Consider the following 18716-nt stretch of genomic DNA (forward strand, 5'->3'; position numbering starts at 1 on the left):
ATAGAAATAGATGTAGTGTAACCGTAGAGATAGGTGTAGTGTAAACATAGAAATAGGTGCAGTGCAACCATAGAGATAGATGTAGTGTAACCATAGAGATAGATGTAGTGTAACCATGGAGGTTTGTGTAGTGTAACCATAGAGATAGGTGTAGTGTAACCATGGAGGTTTGTGTAGCGCAACCATAGAGATTTGAGTAGTGTAACCTTGGTGATGGGTGTAGTGCAACGATGGAAATGTGTGTGTGTGATAAGGGAATTTGGTGGAGTGTTATCATTACAATGGGAGTAATATGGGTGTAAGTTAACCACGGAAATGGGCGGAGTTTCACTCTAGAGGTGGTTTCACCAAAACCATGGAAACTATTACCATATTCCCCATGGTGTAGTTTCACCATTAATGCAACCATGGAAATGGGTGATGCCTTAATGTGATGTGTGGAGTGTAACTAAGGAAATGAGCATAGTGTAACATGGTGATGATCACAAAGAAAAAAGAAAGACATTGAGAGCAGAACTGTTCAGCAGAACCCAGGCTGTCCGCAGTGGGTGCGGTGAACTTGCTCATAGTGGAGTGTATGAACCCATCAGTGCTTCCACAGCTCTGAAACCATCTCAGTGTAAACTCTTTGTTTAAGGAGCTGCACAGCTGCTGCTACACAACAGATAATAAAGCACCTTGCTTAATTTCAGAGTGACTTTTAGCAGCAGGTCAGACAGTATTTTACTGAGCACAACCCCTAACAAATAAATATAAATACAATACAGTGTTGTGATGGAAGTGAGGCATGATGTCGTTATGGAGTCGACTACGAGAATAATATTAAACACTTGGTGTGTGATTGAGATTAATGTGAACGTCGCAGAAAATTATCAGCAACATCTGTCACAATAAAAATAATGATTGATGTGAGACTCATTTGCATAATGCAGCCTCCTACATTATCAGGAGGGCAAAGGCCACTTATGGTGATTAAGAAGCAATAGGCTGTGCAGCTCGATCTCTTTCTCTCTCTCGATATTTCTATGTCTCTCAATAGCTTTCTTCTCTTACTGTCTCTATGTAAATATTTTCTTCTCCTCTCTTTTCTGTTGTTCTTTTTTCTTTTCTCTCTGTTGCTTTCACTTGGTTATTTCTCTTTTCTCACTCACCGTCTCTCTCTCTCTCTCTCTCTCTCTCTCTCTCTCTCTCTCTCCGTTGCCTTTTCCCTTTATTTATCCTTGGTGTGTTCTTTGCTTCTTCAATGTTGATTTTTTAAAAGTATATAATATTTTTAAATTGCGATGCATAAAATTGGCACCTGAATGAATTTTGTCAGATATTCTTGGTTCTTTATTTCAGATCGGAGTGTGGAACTCTAATCTTGGGCTAAATTTAACGGATAACATCCAAGACCGGACGACGAATGTCACGGACTCCATGGCCAACCGGACACTAATCGTCACCACTATTCTGGTGCGTATATGTAGTGTTGTTGTTTATAATTTTTACATTATCTGACATACTGAGCCATTAGTATAGGGAACCAAGCATGAAGGAGATGAAATACTGGAGAAAAGAAAGGCTTGTATAAATAAAACCCTCTCAAGTAAAAAACCAGGAGGATCCAGTCTTGAGTGTAAAGTGTGAGATATCCCTGTTGTGGTACCACTCATCTTCTTGCACAGGCCCAGCCTTCCCTGGATTCTGAGGAAGACGTGAAACTCTGATCATTGAAATATGGGAAACTCTGGAGAGAAGAAACTCTAAACCCAAGGAGCAGGCAGGGCTTGCCCTTAAGCGCGGGAATGCTTCAACACACAATTAGTCTGAGGAATTGTTGAAACCATTCATTCAATTTTCACTGTGTCCACGTCATGGCTCATTTGCATAATGTAGGGAAATAAATTGATTTGTTGCTTGGTTACACAAACACACCTTGGTAGGTGGATTGGCAACTCAAAATTGTCCGTAGGTGTGAATGTGAGTGTGTCTGTGTTGCCCTGTGAAGGACTGGCGCCCCCTCCAGGGTGTATTCCCGCCTTGCGCCCAATGTTTCCAGGTAGGCTCTGGACCCACCGTGACCCTGAACTGGATAAGCACTTACAGATAATGAATGAATGAATGAATGTTGCTTGGTTAATTGCCACCTGCCCCCAGAGTGTGGCTACAAAATTGCCTGCTCTCATAGGAAACTGGTCATCGCATGTCCAGTGGGGACTGGGCAGGGCATAAGAAGGACATATACCGTGAATACAAAGCACAGAGTGGATTTCTTCCAGATGAATCACAGTGTATCACATGAACAGAAAAATAAAATTCAAGTCTCTAATGTGTTTTAATGTGTAGGAAAACCCATATGTGATGTATAAGAAGTCGGACAAGCCACTGTACGGAAATGACCGGTTCGAAGGCTACTGTCTAGACCTCCTGAAGGAACTGTCCAACATCCTGGGCTTTTCCTATGAGGTCAAGCTGGTGTCTGATGGGAAATACGGTGCTCAGAACGATAAAGGAGAGTGGAACGGGATGGTCCGAGAACTTATAGATCACGTGAGTCCAAATGTGCTCCAGTCTTGAGGAACCTTCATATTTCTGTAGCAAAATTAGAGTTTCCATTGTTCTTCTCTGATTGTGTGGAGCTGATGGAACAGAATCAGTTAGTGTTCTCCTCCAAGCGTGTTACACCAATGAAACAGTATTAGTGTTCTCTTCCGAGTATGTTCAGCTTATGGAACTGAATCATTGAACTTAAATATTGTAAATAACCAAATGAGGTCCAGTAAGGAATCTGATCCAGGTCACTAGGTGTCAATATAACGGCTGTTTCATAATGTGAGGAAAAATCATTTCAGAAAATGACCAAATGGACCTTTAAGAAGTTTGTTTTTATGCAAGTGACCACTGTGTTGTGACTGTGCAGAGTATTTAAAGTGCAGTAATACTGACATTGTGTGTGCTGTTACCTGCAGGTGGCCGACCTGGCCGTAGCTCCTCTGACCATCACCTACGTAAGAGAGAAGGTCATAGATTTCTCAAAGCCCTTCATGACGCTGGGCATCTCCATCCTCTACCACAAACCCAACGGCACCAACCCGGGGGTCTTCTCCTTTCTAAACCCCTTATCTCCCGACATCTGGATGTACGTCCTGCTGGCCTGCCTGGGGGTGAGCTGCGTCCTCTTCGTCATCGCCAGGTATGGTCTCCTTTACAGCCTTTAGATTCTGTATGTGGACATCAGCTTGTCCAACGCTTCTCCTGTAACAAAGGGCTGGAGAACGCTAACTGCTAATTCTGTTATATCAGCTCAACACACTCAGAGTAGAACACTAATTGCTGTCTCTGCTTTGAGAGTTGTTCCTGGTATATACTGGTGTTAAATGTGTTGTTTGTATTTTTCTGTGTTTAGATTCACTCCATATGAGTGGTACAACCCTCACCCCTGTAACCCTGACTCAGACGTAGTAGAGAACAACTTCACTCTTATCAACAGTGTGTGGTTCGGCGTCGGAGCTCTCATGCAGCAAGGTATCACCTCAGTATCGTAACACACTGTAATGAATTGTGACATGGTTTAATATTCACTGAGATACCATACACTTTATTATGCTAATGAAAACAAGAAATGAAAATCAGCATTTCAGTGACACTGACGTGGTGGTGGTGTGTTAGTGTGTGTTGTGCTGGTGCGAGTGGATCAGACACAGCAGTGCTGCTGGAGTTTTTAAACCTGTGTCTACTCTCTGTCCACTCTGTGATACACTCCTCCCTCGTTGGTCCACCTTGTAGATGTAAAGTCAGAGACAGTAGCTCATCTGTCGCTGCACAGTGTGTGTCGGTCGTCCTCTAGTCCTTCATCAGTGACACAGGACGCTATCGGCTGGATGTTTTTGGTCGGTGGACTGTTCTCAGTCCAGACTCTGAGGGGTTTAAGAACTCCAGCAGCACAACACACACTAACACACCACCACCACGTCAATGTCATTGAAGCGCTGAGAATGATCCACCACCACATCACTCCTGCTCTGTGGGGGTACTGAGCGCTGAAGATGTAAGTGAAAGGGGGCCAACGATGTATGCAGAGCCACACCTCAACTACAGTCTGTAAATGTAGAAGTACAACGTGCTCCTGTGTGGTCAGTGGTTTTGGTTGATGTATAAGGTGTCTCACAGCTGTATTTCCATAGGTTCAGAGCTGATGCCCAAAGCTCTGTCCACTCGAATCGTGGGAGGAATCTGGTGGTTCTTCACCCTCATCATCATCTCGTCGTACACGGCCAACCTGGCTGCCTTCCTCACGGTGGAGAGGATGGACTCGCCGATCGACTCGGCCGACGACCTCGCCAAACAAACCAAGATCGAGTATGGGGCGGTCAGGGATGGCTCCACCATGACCTTCTTCAAGGTCATCACACATACACACGAACACACACACACACACACACTGCATAAAATGTTTTACCTTCCAAAATCTTACCACCTTAAAGGGGACATATTATATTTCTTTATAAACAAGTTAGAATAGGTCTATGTACTATACAAAAAATCACTCTCACATAAAGGGATCTCACCGGCTCTGTTCTTGCCAGTTTCGGTCCAGCACCAACTCTCCATCTGTAAAATCTCCAGCTGCAGCAGAGATTACATTTGTTTTTATCCGACTCACGACGGCAGCTCGTAAAATTACACCGTGGTCTTTTGAAGAGGTTCAAACGCTCCTTGGATCGTGGCCAACAAAAGAATCCAGTGAGAAAAAAAAATCAACTGATCTCTGAGAACTGGGGCACGAAGAAAAAAAGCAAGAAACAAGAAACGAGTCGAGCCGAGTCAATACCATGCAGTGGAAAAGTGCCTTACACACATACAGGTTATAATACAAGTTGTGTTAAGACACATATCATATGTCAGTGCCATGTTATTTAAGGTGTTCTGACAACTGTGTAAATAAACATGCAAAAACAGGGCATCTGTCCAGTTTCACTTGAGACACTAAAGTTCGAATGGGAAATCATTCATGTGGCAAATTGTGGAATAGATACAGGGTTTAGATGATTGGAATGAGAAATGTGGCTGAGGGATAACGGATGGATGGAGTGTGTGTGGAAGAAGTAAAGAAAAGCTGAACAGCTTTGAACAGCTGTGTGTGACTCTGACCACAGACTAAAGCTCCAGCCGTGATTACAGCAGCTATAGATTAACCAACAGAACCTGAAAATAAGTTTCACAAGAAATTACAGAGAGAGAGAGAGAGAGAGAGAAAGAGAGTGTAAGGATTAATTCGGCCTGAACTGTTTCTGAGGGAGGCTCAGCCAATCGGAACCTGGGTCATTTACATATTAGTATTAAAGGCATTGTGCCAAAAGGAACAAATGACTTGCAATTGTAAACGTGCATGTTTTCAGAGGAGCTAAAAGTTCCTTCCTCTTGTCTTCTGAGCAGAAGTCGAAGATCTCAACGTATGAGAAGATGTGGGCATTTATGAGCAGCCGAAAGAACACGGCTCTGGTGAAGAACAACCGCGAGGGGATCCAGCGAGTTCTCACCACTGACTACGCTCTGCTCATGGAGTCCACCAGCATCGAGTACATCAGCCAGAGGAACTGCAACCTCACGCAGATCGGGGGGCTCATCGACTCCAAGGGATACGGCGTGGGGACACCCATAGGTGAGATATAGGACCCTAAGAACTTGAGGAATCTTCAGAAATAGACCCAACTGGGCGAATGTTTCTAATGCCCCTTTCACACATGCACTCCAGAGAATTTCTAGAGAAACTCCGGAGTATCGGGTCTGGAGATGTTCCGGAGCGGTCGTTCACACATTTAGCTCACAGCAGGAGATTTTCCACCTCAGGCGCGCTCTCGCAGCGGGAGATGAAACACATGCTTTAGGAGTGGGGGCGGAGCCTGTACAGCGCGTGCAGGAGAATCTCTGGATCATTTCCTGCACCTCACATGAGCTCAGACTCAGACTTTACCATGAACATTTACTAGGGCTCAAGGAGGACAATGTCTGGGTAAGGTCTGGGACGAATGTTGAGGGTGGTCACATTTACACATGCAGCTCCTCCGGAAACTCCGGAACATTTCTGGATTACCGCACATGTGTGAAAGGGGCATAAAAGAAATTTATGGGCAGATGTTTACAAGGTCAAGTATTTATTATAGAACTGTATGAAAAAATTTATAATAGAAAGCAAAGGACAAATGTTTTTAGCAGACAACAATGGGCAGATGGTAAAAACAAAAAACATTGGGCAAATGTTTATAATTGAATTTATTGAACAGATGTTTTCAACAGAAATTTATAGTAGAATATAGTAGGTATTTATAGTAGAATTAATGTTTAGATGTTTTAATTGACACCAGTGGTCACATTTACAGAAAAGAACCAGTAGAAAGATGTTTAAAATAAAAGGCCACGTGAAAGTGTGTATAGCAGACACTAATATAGAGATATTTATAATAGAAAGCAATGGGCAGATGTTTATAACGGACATCAGTGGGCTCTTGAAACCCTGAAAGTGTTCCTATATTTTTTTCCAGGTTCTCCATACCGGGACAAAGTGACGATCGCAATCCTGCAGCTGCAGGAGGAAGGCAAGCTGCACATGATGAAGGAGAAGTGGTGGAGAGGGAATGGCTGTCCGGAGGAGGACAGTAAAGAGGCGAGCGCTCTCGGAGTGGAGAACATTGGAGGAATCTTCATCGTCCTTGCTGCCGGACTCGTGCTGTCTGTATTTGTGGCCATCGGCGAGTTTGTCTACAAATCCCGAAAGAATCTGGATGTAGAGGAGGTCAGTGTGGGTCAATGTGAGTGGCACAACAAGTTCTGACAGACGGAAAGCGTCCAGAGCCATGAACACAGTGACTTTGACAGGAAACTCTTGTCTAAACTTGTTCTTCTTCTGGAGATTCAGCCAATGGACCAGAACCAGTGTTTTTCTTACTTTTACATGCCCACATAATACTGGAGGTGGGCATGACCAACACTGAGATAACAGCTGGAAATCTCAGCGAGATGAAGTTCAACAGCAGTTCAATCAATGAGGAACCTGCGCAAAGACTTTAATTTTGTAGGTAGCTCGTATCCACGTAGTTTTCACATAGATAAGACTCTTCCCTCCTTAACAAAAGCTTGACGATCCTCACAGCCTCAAATGAGGACCCAAGCTGAAGAAAGACATTAAAACACACAATTTATATATTATAACAATTTATTTTAAAAAGCAAACATGTCACGATGGTACAAAAGTCAGGTATGTTCACTTAATAATCATTTGTTATTTCTAAAGGGATAAGATTTACGAAGAAAGAATAAATGGGACCTAGCAACCGAAACCTGATGTCTTCTCCAAAACTGGTCCCATCAGATAAACAGCACTGTAAGCTTTCATCTTTAAAGAGAGAGGACATCTTCTAGCTCCTCTTTTCTGCTTGCATTACCACAAACTCAGCACCAGGAACTCCTGGAACTCACAAACATGAAAGATGGGAACTTCTGATGAGAGGAAACTCCAACCCAGAGGAACAGAAAGACCTTGGCCTTAAGAAAGGTGATGCCTTGAATCCTGCCACTGGAGACTTGATCAGGCATTCCTTCGCTTAAGGGCAAAGCCAACCTGCTCTGCCAGGTGGACGTTTCCCCTTGCCACAGCTTCTCACTTTCCATGTTTCCACATTGAAGGAGTTCCTCAGGAATCTTAGAGGGAAGGGGTCAGTGGTAGCTAAACACATACACAGTCGCAGCTGTTTGTGTCCATCCTTCCAACTGGAGAAGGACCACTCCACACTACAGTCCTGAAATTACGTGGATCTGGAGCGAAGAACCCAGCACTGGCAAAAGGAAAGAGACAAAAAAGAATAACGGATCACAGAGCTCAAACTCACTGAATTGGTTTGGGATTAACCAGGAAGGAGGAACAGAAAAGTGATGTTTGACTTTTACACATTACACACTTTTACACAAGTGTTTATACTTCATTCCAATCACCAATCAGTGACGTGTTGTTTCTTTTCATTTGATTGAAAGCCGGAACAATGTTCAGTTCTTTTACTTTTCTTTTCTTTTACTTATTTCCCCCTTTTTTTGGCAGAATCATCCTTTTCTTCCATCGTTAACAGTGAAGTCTGCTGTTACGTTGTTTAAGGTTGATGAGAGAAGCTTGTAAACGTTTTGTTTTTTGCAAATTACTCGTTAAAAATCCAAGTCTTCAGGGCGTCTCTAAAATAAGGAAACAGAATAGAAAGGATACACACATATAAAAAGACGGTTACACAGTTTTAGACCATGGCCTAACAGGTTTCCTCTTTCCCAAACGGATATTATCTAAAATTGAATCATGGTTTGTATTTGAGTGTCTCCTTATTTTTCAGTTTCTTTAATTTTGAGACACTCTGTACATGAGAATGCAGTTTTAATTTTTTTCTCTTCTCTTCCTTTCTTCATTTTTCTTCCTCCTGATTTCCCTTTGGTTTTCTGTGTGTGAGTTGTTTCTGAGTGTGTTTGGATGTAATCAGCTGGTTCTGCCCCGTTGTCAATGTGCTCAGATTATATTCTGCCATCAAACTACTCCGGCTGTGCTTTGATTGTTTGTTTTCTGAAACAGAAGGGCATTTTATGTCTCAAAGTTGGACATCTGTTTGTCCAGCAGTTCCTCTAAAAAGAAGGGCATTAATGGTTTATTCCTCTTCACTGCAGTAAGAGTCTTTAATCTTCTGTTAAGTCTTTACACTGCATTGTAAGACGTGGCTGTGAGGATTTCATAGCAGCCACTTAAGTATCAGTGAGGCCAGATACTGATGCTGAAACTCCACAAGCTGGGGAGATTTATACCCTTCTGGCTGACACTTGGCATTTGGTAAATTGTGCTTAGCCTCATGTGCAGCTGCTCCAGTGTGTCTAATTTCATTCCATGCTCTTTTATAGAGCTCATACGCACAGTTTCTATATGGTAAAGAGGTGGAAACTACACTTCCCCTACTCTCACCTGTGAAACCAATTTCCATAATAATTAAACACTGCTGCAGGCTGTAGTCCATCAAAGTCACCTTTATTTCACGCAAATTCAGAGTCTGATCACACACAGGTCAAAGAGACACACTTTAAAATAGATTTAAGATTAGGATTCAACAAAAGATCTTGTTAACCTCCAGCTTTCTCTCTGTTCATAGCTCATGACAGTAACGTCTCAGCACAAGAGACTCTAGTAGAATTACATGAGAACCGAAGAAGCCTTGAAATGGTCATCAAAAACAATGACAAAACCACACTTTAAAAGTCATACTGCTATTTTAAAAGAGGCAGTCAGTCAAATCTATCAACAAAAATGAGCTGGTAATAACATTTACAAATGCGATTATTTATCATTCCTTAATTGTTTTCTATAAGGTGCTACTCTGCTGAAATTAATCAAATTTGTAGTCTTAAGTGGAGCATAAGTTATGCTCTATAGAGTGGGTCCCCCATATGGGGTGCTCGTATTTAAAGTTTAAATGTTTGGTGCAGATTCACTAGGTGTCAATATTGTTGCTGTTTCATAATGTGAAGAAATACTTTTAAAGAAAATATCTGACTTTGTTTGTTTTTTTCTTTGGCAAATTTAAGATAATTGAAAAATCCATGATAATTTTGTCACCAGTGTTTTCATTCATGAGGGTCACGGTGGGGGTCCATTAGGGGCAAGTTTGGAACCCACTAGAGTAGTCCATCACTGGGCTAACAGTGTTTTGTATTTTAGAACTGCTACTAACACCACAAAATATTCGTGATATTAACCACAGGACATAGTTGTAATGATTAACAAAGCGCTAGGAAGAAATGGGATTAGCAATGACACAATTAGCAAAATAATGGTAAATAACAACATGGACCACCACAAGACAATCCTCAGAAAGATAAGAGAAGACACAGTTAGAGATGTTTTTTAAGAAAAAAAAATAAGCTTACATTCCAGCATTAATTCCATGCAAATCTAAGCTAGTTGTGCTAGCCGTATAGCATAGCATTGTCCACAACACACGCAATGCTAGTACTGCTGGTGCTTAGCTATGCTGCACAGTCTTGTTTTTTCCCCTTGCAATTAAGGCAGGAAAGAAATTAGCAAAAGTGTAGTTAGCACAGAAATGGTTAACAAAAAAACCTGAAAAGAGAGGGTTTGAAAATAGATAATTAGCAAAGAGAAGGTTAGCAAAGACAAATAATTTTACACAGAAGCAGTGTTCACCTCTGTTACAGAAATCTGAGGAGATTTAGCTGTTTCCTCAGAAAGCTTTAAAAAACACAGCTGAAAAACACCCACTGCTCGCGTCTCAATCCAAAAAGTTTATATTACACACGCCTTTCAGACTTAAAGCTGCTGCAGCAGCTGTGTGTGTGTGTGTGTGAGAGAGATTACCTGGAATATATCGTGTTGTGAGGACCAAAACCAGTTTACACCAATATTGTTGAGTCTCTTCCTTGTGAGCATCAAACTGGTTATTACGTTTTAAGGTGAAGAAATGTTTTAAGGTTAGTGTTAGGACAAAGTTAGTATAGACTCTAATGGATAAGGCCCCACAGTGCATGAAAACTGTGTGAATGTGTGTGTGTGTGAGTGATATATAAAGCCTGGTTTATGGAGGAATAATCTTTGCAGCAGGTGGAGGAGGCACTAAAACGCCTGAATACAGAGATTTTAAGCTTATTTAAGAGCAGATGCCACTCATTTTCCACAGGATTGAAAGCAATTCTCAGAGTGGGCTGTAAACTTCCACAAACATGTCACTTAACACTGCTTCTGCAAACAACAGCTTTCAGGAAAAACACATTAACAACAAAACAATTAGAGAAGAGATGTAGACCTGTACTCATCCTGATCCTGATAAATGTCTATAAATAAGAAATATATAATATTCAAATTCTTTATTCAAGAATGATTTGATTAACATTTTAATACTCAATATGACTCCATGCTCTGCCCACATATTTACATACCTGATTCCACCCACAAACAATATTTACATTCCCATGATCCCCCACAAATATTTAGCTACATATCATACTCCGAGGCCGGCATGGTGGCTGGGGGGGATCTGGGGATGTGGGTTTGAGTCCCGCTCCAGGTGACTGTCTGTGAGGAGTGTGGTGTGTTCTCCCTGTGTCTGCGTGGGTTTCCTCCTGGTGACTGTCTGTGAGGAGTGTGGTATGTTCTCCTTGTGTCTGCGTGGGTTTCCTCCGGGTGACTGTCTGTGAGGAGTGTGGTGTGTTCTCCGTGTGTCTGCATGGGTTTCCTCCGGGTGACTGTCTGTGAGGAGTGTGGTGTGTTCTCCGTGTCTGCGTGGGTTTCCTCCGGGTGACTGTCTGTGAGGAGTGAGGTGTGTTCTCCCTGTGTCTGTGTGGGTTTCTTCCAGGTAACTGTCTGTGAGGAGTGTGGTGTGTTCTCTCTGTGTCTGTGTGGGTTTCCTCCGGGTGACTGTCTGTGAGGAGTGTGGTGTGTTCTCCCTGTGTCTGCGTGGGTTTTCCTCCGGGTGACTGTCTGTGAGGAGTGTGGTGTGTTCTCCCTGTGTCTGCGTGGGTTTCTTCCAGGTAACTGTCTGTGAGGAGTGTGGTGTGTTCTCTCTGTGTCTGTGTGGGTTTCCTCCGGGTGACTGTCTGTGAGGAGTGTGGAGTGTTCTCTCTGTGTCTGTGTGGGTTTCCTCCGTTTGATTGTCTGTGAGGAGTGTGGAGTGTTCTCTCTGTGTCTGTGTGGGTTTCCTCCGGGTGACTGTCTGTGAGGAGTGTGGTGTGTTCTCCCTGTGTCTGCGTGGGTTTCTTCCAGGTAACTGTCTGTGAGGATTGTGGAGTGTTCTCTCTGTGTCTGTGTGGGTTTCCTCCGGGTGACTGTCTGTGAGGAGTGTGGTGTGTTCTCCCTGTGTCTGTGTGGGTTTCCTCCGGGTGACTGTCTGTGACGAGTGTGGTGTGTTCTCTCTGTGTCTGCGTGGGTTTCCTACGGGTGACTGTCTGTGAGGAGTGTGGTGTGTTCTCCCTGTGTCTGTGTGCGTTTCCTTCGGGTGCTCTGGTTTCCTCCCATGCTCCAAAAACACACGTTGGTAGGTTGATTGGAGACTCAAAAGTGTCCGTAAATGTGAGTGAATGAGTGAGTGTTTTGCCTTGTGAAGGATTGGTGCCCCCTCCAGGGTGTGTTCCTGCCTTGCGCCCAATGATTCCGGGTAGGCTCTGGTTCCACCACCACCATGAACTGGATAAGGGTTACAGAAAATGAATGAATGAATAAATGAATGAATATTATACTCCACCCACAAATTAAATTTACTTATACGTGGTCCTTTCTGACAGAGGACACATGTCTGTCCCGGTTCCCTCTGAATCTCCTGATGAACCACGACTTTATCCTGTCTTTGGTTTTTAGATGAGAACTGTAAAAAAGTGCTGAGGGCAAACATTGTTCCAGACATTCGTCCAGATTCATAAATCACCAGCAACTGTCCGGCCGGAGCGGCTAATGAAAGCATTAATCAGACGCTCTGGAGATCAGATCAGTCTGATCTGGATCTGTTACAGCAGCAGAGATATCAGTTTTATCAGTGCAGGTCAGCACGGGCTAAATAACGGAAATGTTATATTAGAGTCAGACCAGAAATGATTGAATGTGTGATACATAGCCGGATAATAACAAAAACCACTCGACCTCAGCAGCAGCTACTCACCACACCACAGCAATGATGCACTCAGCAAAAATGTTCATGAGTCACCTCCCTCGAGTCTGAGTCGAATCATGATCACTGAGGTGGGAGATGGAGTCGACTCCTGAATCAAACAGGATTTTATATTATTTGAAATATCCTCAGCATTTTCCAGTGGAGTGTTGAGCTGCTAGTGAGCAACACAGAAAAAAATAGATTATTAGTAAAAACTCCAGCAGCACTGCTGTGTCTGATCCACTCGCACCAGCACAACACACACTAACAAACCACCACCATGTCAGTGTCACTGTAGCACTGTGAATGATCCACCACCACATCACACCTGCTCTGTGGAGGTCCTGAGCGCTGAAGAACAGGGGGAAAGGGGGTTAACAAAGTATGCAGAGCAACAGGTGGACCACAGTCTGTAATTGTGCATCTACAAATGCTCCTGTGTGGTCAGTGGAGCTGAGAGAGTGGACAGTGAATGCAGTAACTTTTCAGAGCAGAGGAAATGCTGGACTAACAGGTGTCCACTAACTTATGGACATACAATGCAGCTCTAGAGTTATGGAAGACAGATTTCTGTCCCACTGCAGGAAGATTACAGCGTTAATCCTTTCAGCTGGAGACTTCTCTCTGGGAATTCACCTGGAAACATCTCACAAACACAGAGACCAGCTGCTCAGGAGCCTGAGATCAACACAACCAAGGCTAAGTGTCAAAAAGAGGGTTGTAGAGACACCCCCACTCCCACTGAGAGAGAGAGAGAGAGAGAGAGAGAGAGAGAGAGAGAGAGAGAGAGAGAGAGAGAGCAAGAAAGAAAAAGTAAGATACAAAATAGAAACCAGTTAAGAGCAAGAGAGAGTGAGAGAAAGTGATAGAGATAGCTATTAAGATGGAGAAAATATGAGTGATAGGAGAGAGAAAAGACAGAAAGAGAGCGAGAAAGAGAAGAGAGAGGGAAAATAGAGAGAATTTAGAGAGCGAGGCAGAAAGGAGGGAGAGTAAGAGAAAGAGAAGAGGAGAGATAGAAGGTGAGAGAGAGAATGAGGAGCAAACATTAGGTACAGGAAAGGAAAGAAAGGGCGAGTTTGGTGAGTGAGCAAGTGAGAGAGAGAGAGAGAGAGAGAGAGAGAGAGAGAGAGAGAGAGAGAGAGAGAGAGAGAGAGAGAGAGAGAGAGAGAGAGAGGGAGTGAATAGGGAAGGGGGGGCCGCTGTGTTAATCTGACTGTGTAGTGAGAGTTTAAGGTTTTGCTTTTCTGATGAATTCAGGGATTGGACTTAAACTGCTTTCATTTTGTTCGTGGGACTTTAATCCCCTAACCCTGCCGTCTTAATCCCAGCTGCAGCGGGATTATAATCCTCCGGCCGGATTAGACGCCGTGACCTCGACCTGAGCCACATCTGCTTCGTCCAATCAGCAGCCACCGTGGGGCTCCCAATAATCACACTCTCACTGTGTGTGTGTGTGAGAATATAAGACTGGGTTTAAACCAAAAGAAAAACAACCAGAAGATGGGTCCAAATACTTTTGGACATAAACAGTACCTTAAGGGTCACACAGAGTGTGTATTATGTTTACAGACCAGCAAGAAATGAAATGGGTTGCTCTGGAGCAGCTGTTCATGAGTCTAAACTCACCATGGTCAATGTCAAGTGTCCACCAGAGGGCTATAACCTCCAGCCCACACAGAGGAATCCCCTTTGATGTAGCGTTCATGGGAGGGTACGTTTTCTTCATTGATTCTGTTATATTGACACCTGGTAGCCTGGATGTAGCAGAGATTCTGTACTAAACCTATTTTAAACATGGCTAACTCCAACTGGGGGGAACCCACTCTATGGGGTATAAGTGGCTTCATTGAAGGACAACAGAGAAATATGATTCGTCAATTTAATGTTCAAAATAAATAAATAAATAAATCCCTTCCAAAATTATTATTTGCTGTATCTTTGTAGTAAAACTTAGCTATTGCTCTGTTAAAGCTTTTTCTTGTTCCTGGAGAGAGCAGAGGGCAGGAGTAAGGCTTTGGTGAAAAGGATGGAGCTGTTTAAAATGCAGCTGGAGTGGAGCAACTTCATTTGGCAGCTACAGCGAGCGAGAGAGAGAGAGAGAGAGAGAGAGAGAGAGAGCGCCAAGCAATAACCAAAAAACACAAACACAGCTCTGAACACACTGCTCAGCTTTGGGAATAAACTCAATCAAATGAATGGTGAGTGAACTGAAGCTGAGATGGTTGTTTTAGTTTCACAATATCACAATAACATATATTTTCACTGTAGGAACCAAACCGAACGTCCAGAAGTCCAGCCAACAGAAGGGAAATTAAACCTTAAACTGTTAAAGGATAAGCTAACAAAGATGTATTACTTTTAGAGCAGATTAAATAGCTGTTAAAGAAATGTAACTGGAGATACATTCGTTCGACTTGACGAATTTAGGTGTGTATAGTATTAGGGTAATTCCAATTTTCAAGAGCTCTTTAAGAATGCATATGTTTCTCTCTAGTGGCCATTCAGGTGAAGTACTCCTTCCTCAGTTATGCGCTGATAATGTAGGACATGGGCCCTTTAAGACTAATATGCAAATGAGCTAAAAGTTGGAGAAGCGAGCTTGGGTACAGAACGTCACTGGTTCAATCCCCTCGACCAGTGATAAAATGGGGAATGGGAGTGAAGGAAAAGTTTTCTCTTCCCTCAACATCCCCAGCTGAAATGTCCTTATGCAACGCCCTGCGGCTGAGGAGGCTGTTCATTGTCCTTTTCTGTGTTGTGTTTGTGGATGTCTGTGTGTGTGTGTGTGTGTGCACATTCACTGCCATGAATGTGTTAGAATGTGATGCATCTATTTCAGCAGAGCTTTACTATGGCATCACTTTTTGTATTCTGATTGTCTGTGTTTTGTGACATCACAAAATGAGTGACTCACATTCTATATATAGAATGGGGAATAAACTGTAGCCTACATATATTTTTTTATTTCTACAATGTCTGCAAAGTACTTCTAACCCTTACGTTAGAAAATTAGACGATTTCAGATATCCAAGATATAGGGCCTTTATCACTACATACATGATGCCCTCTAGTGGCCATTCCTGAGAAGTACATCCCCCATCCACATGTTTCTAAATGTTTGAGGTGCAGGAATAACTCAACCAACCAGGTCTAAATTATCATATAGCATAAAACTTTAATTTCATAATAAAAGTCCCAAATCTAGGGAGAGGCACTTTTTTCAGGGGTCACTGCTGATTTATTTTCCCTCGACTCCAAAGTACATCTGGAATATCTCAGCACAGCTGTGGTCACTGAGGAACTGAAAGAGCTGACCCAGGTCCATGTGGTTCCCTCTGGTTCCGTGAGGCTCAAAAATGGCCTCCTGGAAGCCGGAGAACTTCCGCAAAGAGTCCACATCACTTGCAGTATCCAGGGGAACATCCTCTCGGTGACGGACCATGATCCTCTTCCACGTCAACACCTTCACCCTTAATGACACAGATGCAGATCTCAATAAACATAAGTGAGGGTGGAGCTTGATGTTCCCTCCTCTCTCAAAGATGAAAGATTTCACTGCTCTACATCTGAACAGAGAGGGGGCTTTTTGTGAGACCCTAAGGTCTCACGCAACTATCATGGGTTCCATTTCTCAATGTACTTTATGCACATTTTCTTGGCAAAAAAAATTCCTAAGATTTGTAAGATGATAATAATAGTCCATACCTGCTCCAGAACTCTTCTGCAGGGGTCTGTGGACCCTCCACACAAATGATCCCTGGTTTTCCCGGCATGCTGAAGCCAGTCAGGTCCAGCTCTCTGGCCCAGTCCAGGATCTTCTTCCTCTTGTTGGGGTTGTAGATGTGATGACTGTAGATCCACAACCTGCTGAACATCTCAGGTTTCTGTCCCTCTTCCCCATCCTCCCCCTGGACCCCAGTCCTGCTCTCGCTCACATACTGCTGTGTGTGTTCCCTCAGCCAGTCTACAGCAGACAGCACACACACTCCTCCGGCACAGATCTCTCTCAGGTACGAATTCAGGTCTGAGATCAGCGATGTGTGCTGGGCTCGGCTCAGTTCAGAACATCTGCAGTGGGAAAACATGACCTTGTGAGTACCCTGGGATCTTAACTCTCCATTATAGCAGTATTCAAATTGCACAGATTTCCTATCACTGTGTAAAAGATGCAGGAGGCTTCCTTTATTGTGTAAAACATGAAAGAGGCATAATTGTTGAAGGCACTATTATTTATAAAACTAAATATTAAATTAAATAAATTAAATAATTAAAAAAAATCACACTATAATAATCAGTAATAAAAGTCATCAGTGATAATATTTAATAAAAGCACATGAAATGGAATGGAATTAAGCATATTTTGGCCAGGATTTATTGTAATAATAATAATACCTGACAGTGATCTCTGGCAGCACTTTTGGGTAATCCACAGGAAACGTACAAGACAGAGTAATGTCCACCTGTGTAAATATTAATATATTATTATTTATGGATTTAATATATTATTAAACTGATAAATAGTGACTAACTCTACTCACTCCATTGTCTGTGGATGAGTGTGTGTTGATTCTGATAGAAAACTGAGGTCTGTTGGTTGGTGGAGAGTCTGTGTTTCCTTCGATAAAAGCTCTGAGCTCCTCGAAGGCCAGCTGATCCAGCAGCAGTTCATCAGGCCCTGGGAACATGGAACTCAGCAGCTCAATCTCTGAAAACTGAGCCTCAGCTTCCTCACTGAGAGCCATGCTCACCTGCACAAGCTTTCAGGAAACAGTAGTGGAGATTAGGGACAATCCTGACCAGGAGACATTTACATTAATATTACCTTTAACATACATATTTACTCTAATATACTAACCCTAAATTATAAAAGTCTGATCTCACCCCATTGTCGCTGTCAGAACAATAACTTTGATCCGGCTTTCAACTGTTTGAACAAAATCAGTTAGCAAACCAAATCTCCTAAATTAAGTACTACAGTAAATAAAAATATATAATGAGAAGAGGAGACAAAAACATATTTTGATTAACATTTATCGCTATATCACTAGCATTAGTTACTGTGATAATTTAAATTCAAGCTAATAAATAAATAAATAAATAAATAAATAAATAATTTTATTTATTTAATTACCAAAACATTTCTAAGAAAATAAGCCATTTAAGCCAAATAATTTTTTTTAAATTGTGATAAAATGTATTTAATAGAATTATTTCGCTTACAATACAGTTATTTATATTTTCCCTTTTCCATTTAAAATGTACAACGTTCAAGTTATAAAATAAACCTTTAAAACATTTTAACCTGATATTTAAAATATACATTCAAACTCTCATTGACGTTTACAGTTTTGTCCTCCATCTGACGATTACATTACACAAAGTCTATTTCAGATACATTTCCGTCAAAAAAATTAAATATTTTTTAAATCCTTACAGTTAATTTTTGGCCATTTGTAAATTTAATTAGAGTCAAGCACTTCATATAAAAAATCACACACTGCAGCGTTTCTAAAGAGAAATTCCAGTACAGTTACATGTGGATGTAGAATTACTACCTTAAATAGGAAAAACAGAGTAGAAAAATCTCTTCATCCTCCAGAAATAAACAAAAATTCCTGGACATTAGTTTTCCATTCGTATGAGCAGGTGAGAGGAAGCCAGCTACAGCACACCCCAGTTTCCTTTATAAAATAAGACGCATGTCAACTAGTGAATTTAGCTATACTTAGTTCATTGACTTAGCTGATACTACAAAAATATAAACTGAAAATCCTGATTTCCACCGCAGATGCGAAAAAACAAAACAAATATGTAAATACATCATCAACAACAACAACAACAAATAATGCTGGCTCTAATTTTAACATTATCATTACCTGTAGCGTTTCAGAGGCACTGCTCGAATGCTATATTCTTTTCAAAATAAATGCTGAAAGGTTTAAAAAAGCACATTGCTTTATTTTTCATGACCATTTTTACATTCACAATTCGCAGTTAAAATGTTTTAAAAGTAGTATTTTATATCCTTCTTGCCAATTTGTTTATTCATTCACTAGA

The 18716-nt window shown here is 42.0% G+C and overlaps 2 protein-coding genes across 4 annotated transcripts in view; one reads left to right on the top strand and one right to left on the bottom strand.

The window, feature by feature from the left end:
• Positions 1 to 9647, top strand: part of grik1b (glutamate receptor, ionotropic, kainate 1b) — a 34181-nt gene extending 24534 nt beyond the window's left edge. The window contains exons 9-15 of the mRNA XM_066666743.1: positions 1342 to 1455; positions 2329 to 2532; positions 2952 to 3175; positions 3389 to 3507; positions 4167 to 4384; positions 5419 to 5644; positions 6525 to 9647. Of these exons, the coding sequence (XP_066522840.1) occupies positions 1342 to 1455; positions 2329 to 2532; positions 2952 to 3175; positions 3389 to 3507; positions 4167 to 4384; positions 5419 to 5644; positions 6525 to 6814 (1395 nt within the window). The 3' untranslated portion in view covers positions 6815 to 9647. The remainder of the gene's footprint in view (positions 1 to 1341; positions 1456 to 2328; positions 2533 to 2951; positions 3176 to 3388; positions 3508 to 4166; positions 4385 to 5418; positions 5645 to 6524) is intronic.
• A 6186-nt stretch (positions 9648 to 15833) lies between these two features.
• Positions 15834 to 18351, bottom strand: rwdd2b (RWD domain containing 2B). Of its 3 annotated transcripts, none has more exons than XM_066686799.1 (6): positions 18215 to 18340; positions 17541 to 17583; positions 17198 to 17416; positions 17052 to 17119; positions 16365 to 16727; positions 15834 to 16129 (listed from the first exon to the last, which is right to left on the bottom strand). In XM_066686799.1, exons 3-6 carry the CDS (start codon positions 17399 to 17401, stop codon positions 15898 to 15900), a joined length of 867 nt encoding a protein of 288 aa, XP_066542896.1. In that variant the 5' UTR covers positions 17402 to 17416; positions 17541 to 17583; positions 18215 to 18340; the 3' UTR covers positions 15834 to 15897. The 3 variants fall into 3 exon arrangements, with proteins under 3 accessions (XP_066542896.1, XP_066542886.1, XP_066542877.1); XM_066686789.1 differs by having other exon boundaries at positions 17515 to 17583; XM_066686780.1 differs by lacking the exon at positions 17541 to 17583 and having other exon boundaries at positions 18215 to 18351.
• Between the last annotated feature and the right edge of the window lie 365 nt (positions 18352 to 18716).

The sequence above is a fragment of the Hoplias malabaricus genome, chromosome 1, assembly GCF_029633855.1.
Source record: "Hoplias malabaricus isolate fHopMal1 chromosome 1, fHopMal1.hap1, whole genome shotgun sequence".
NCBI classification, from domain to species: Eukaryota; Metazoa; Chordata; class Actinopteri; order Characiformes; family Erythrinidae; genus Hoplias; species Hoplias malabaricus.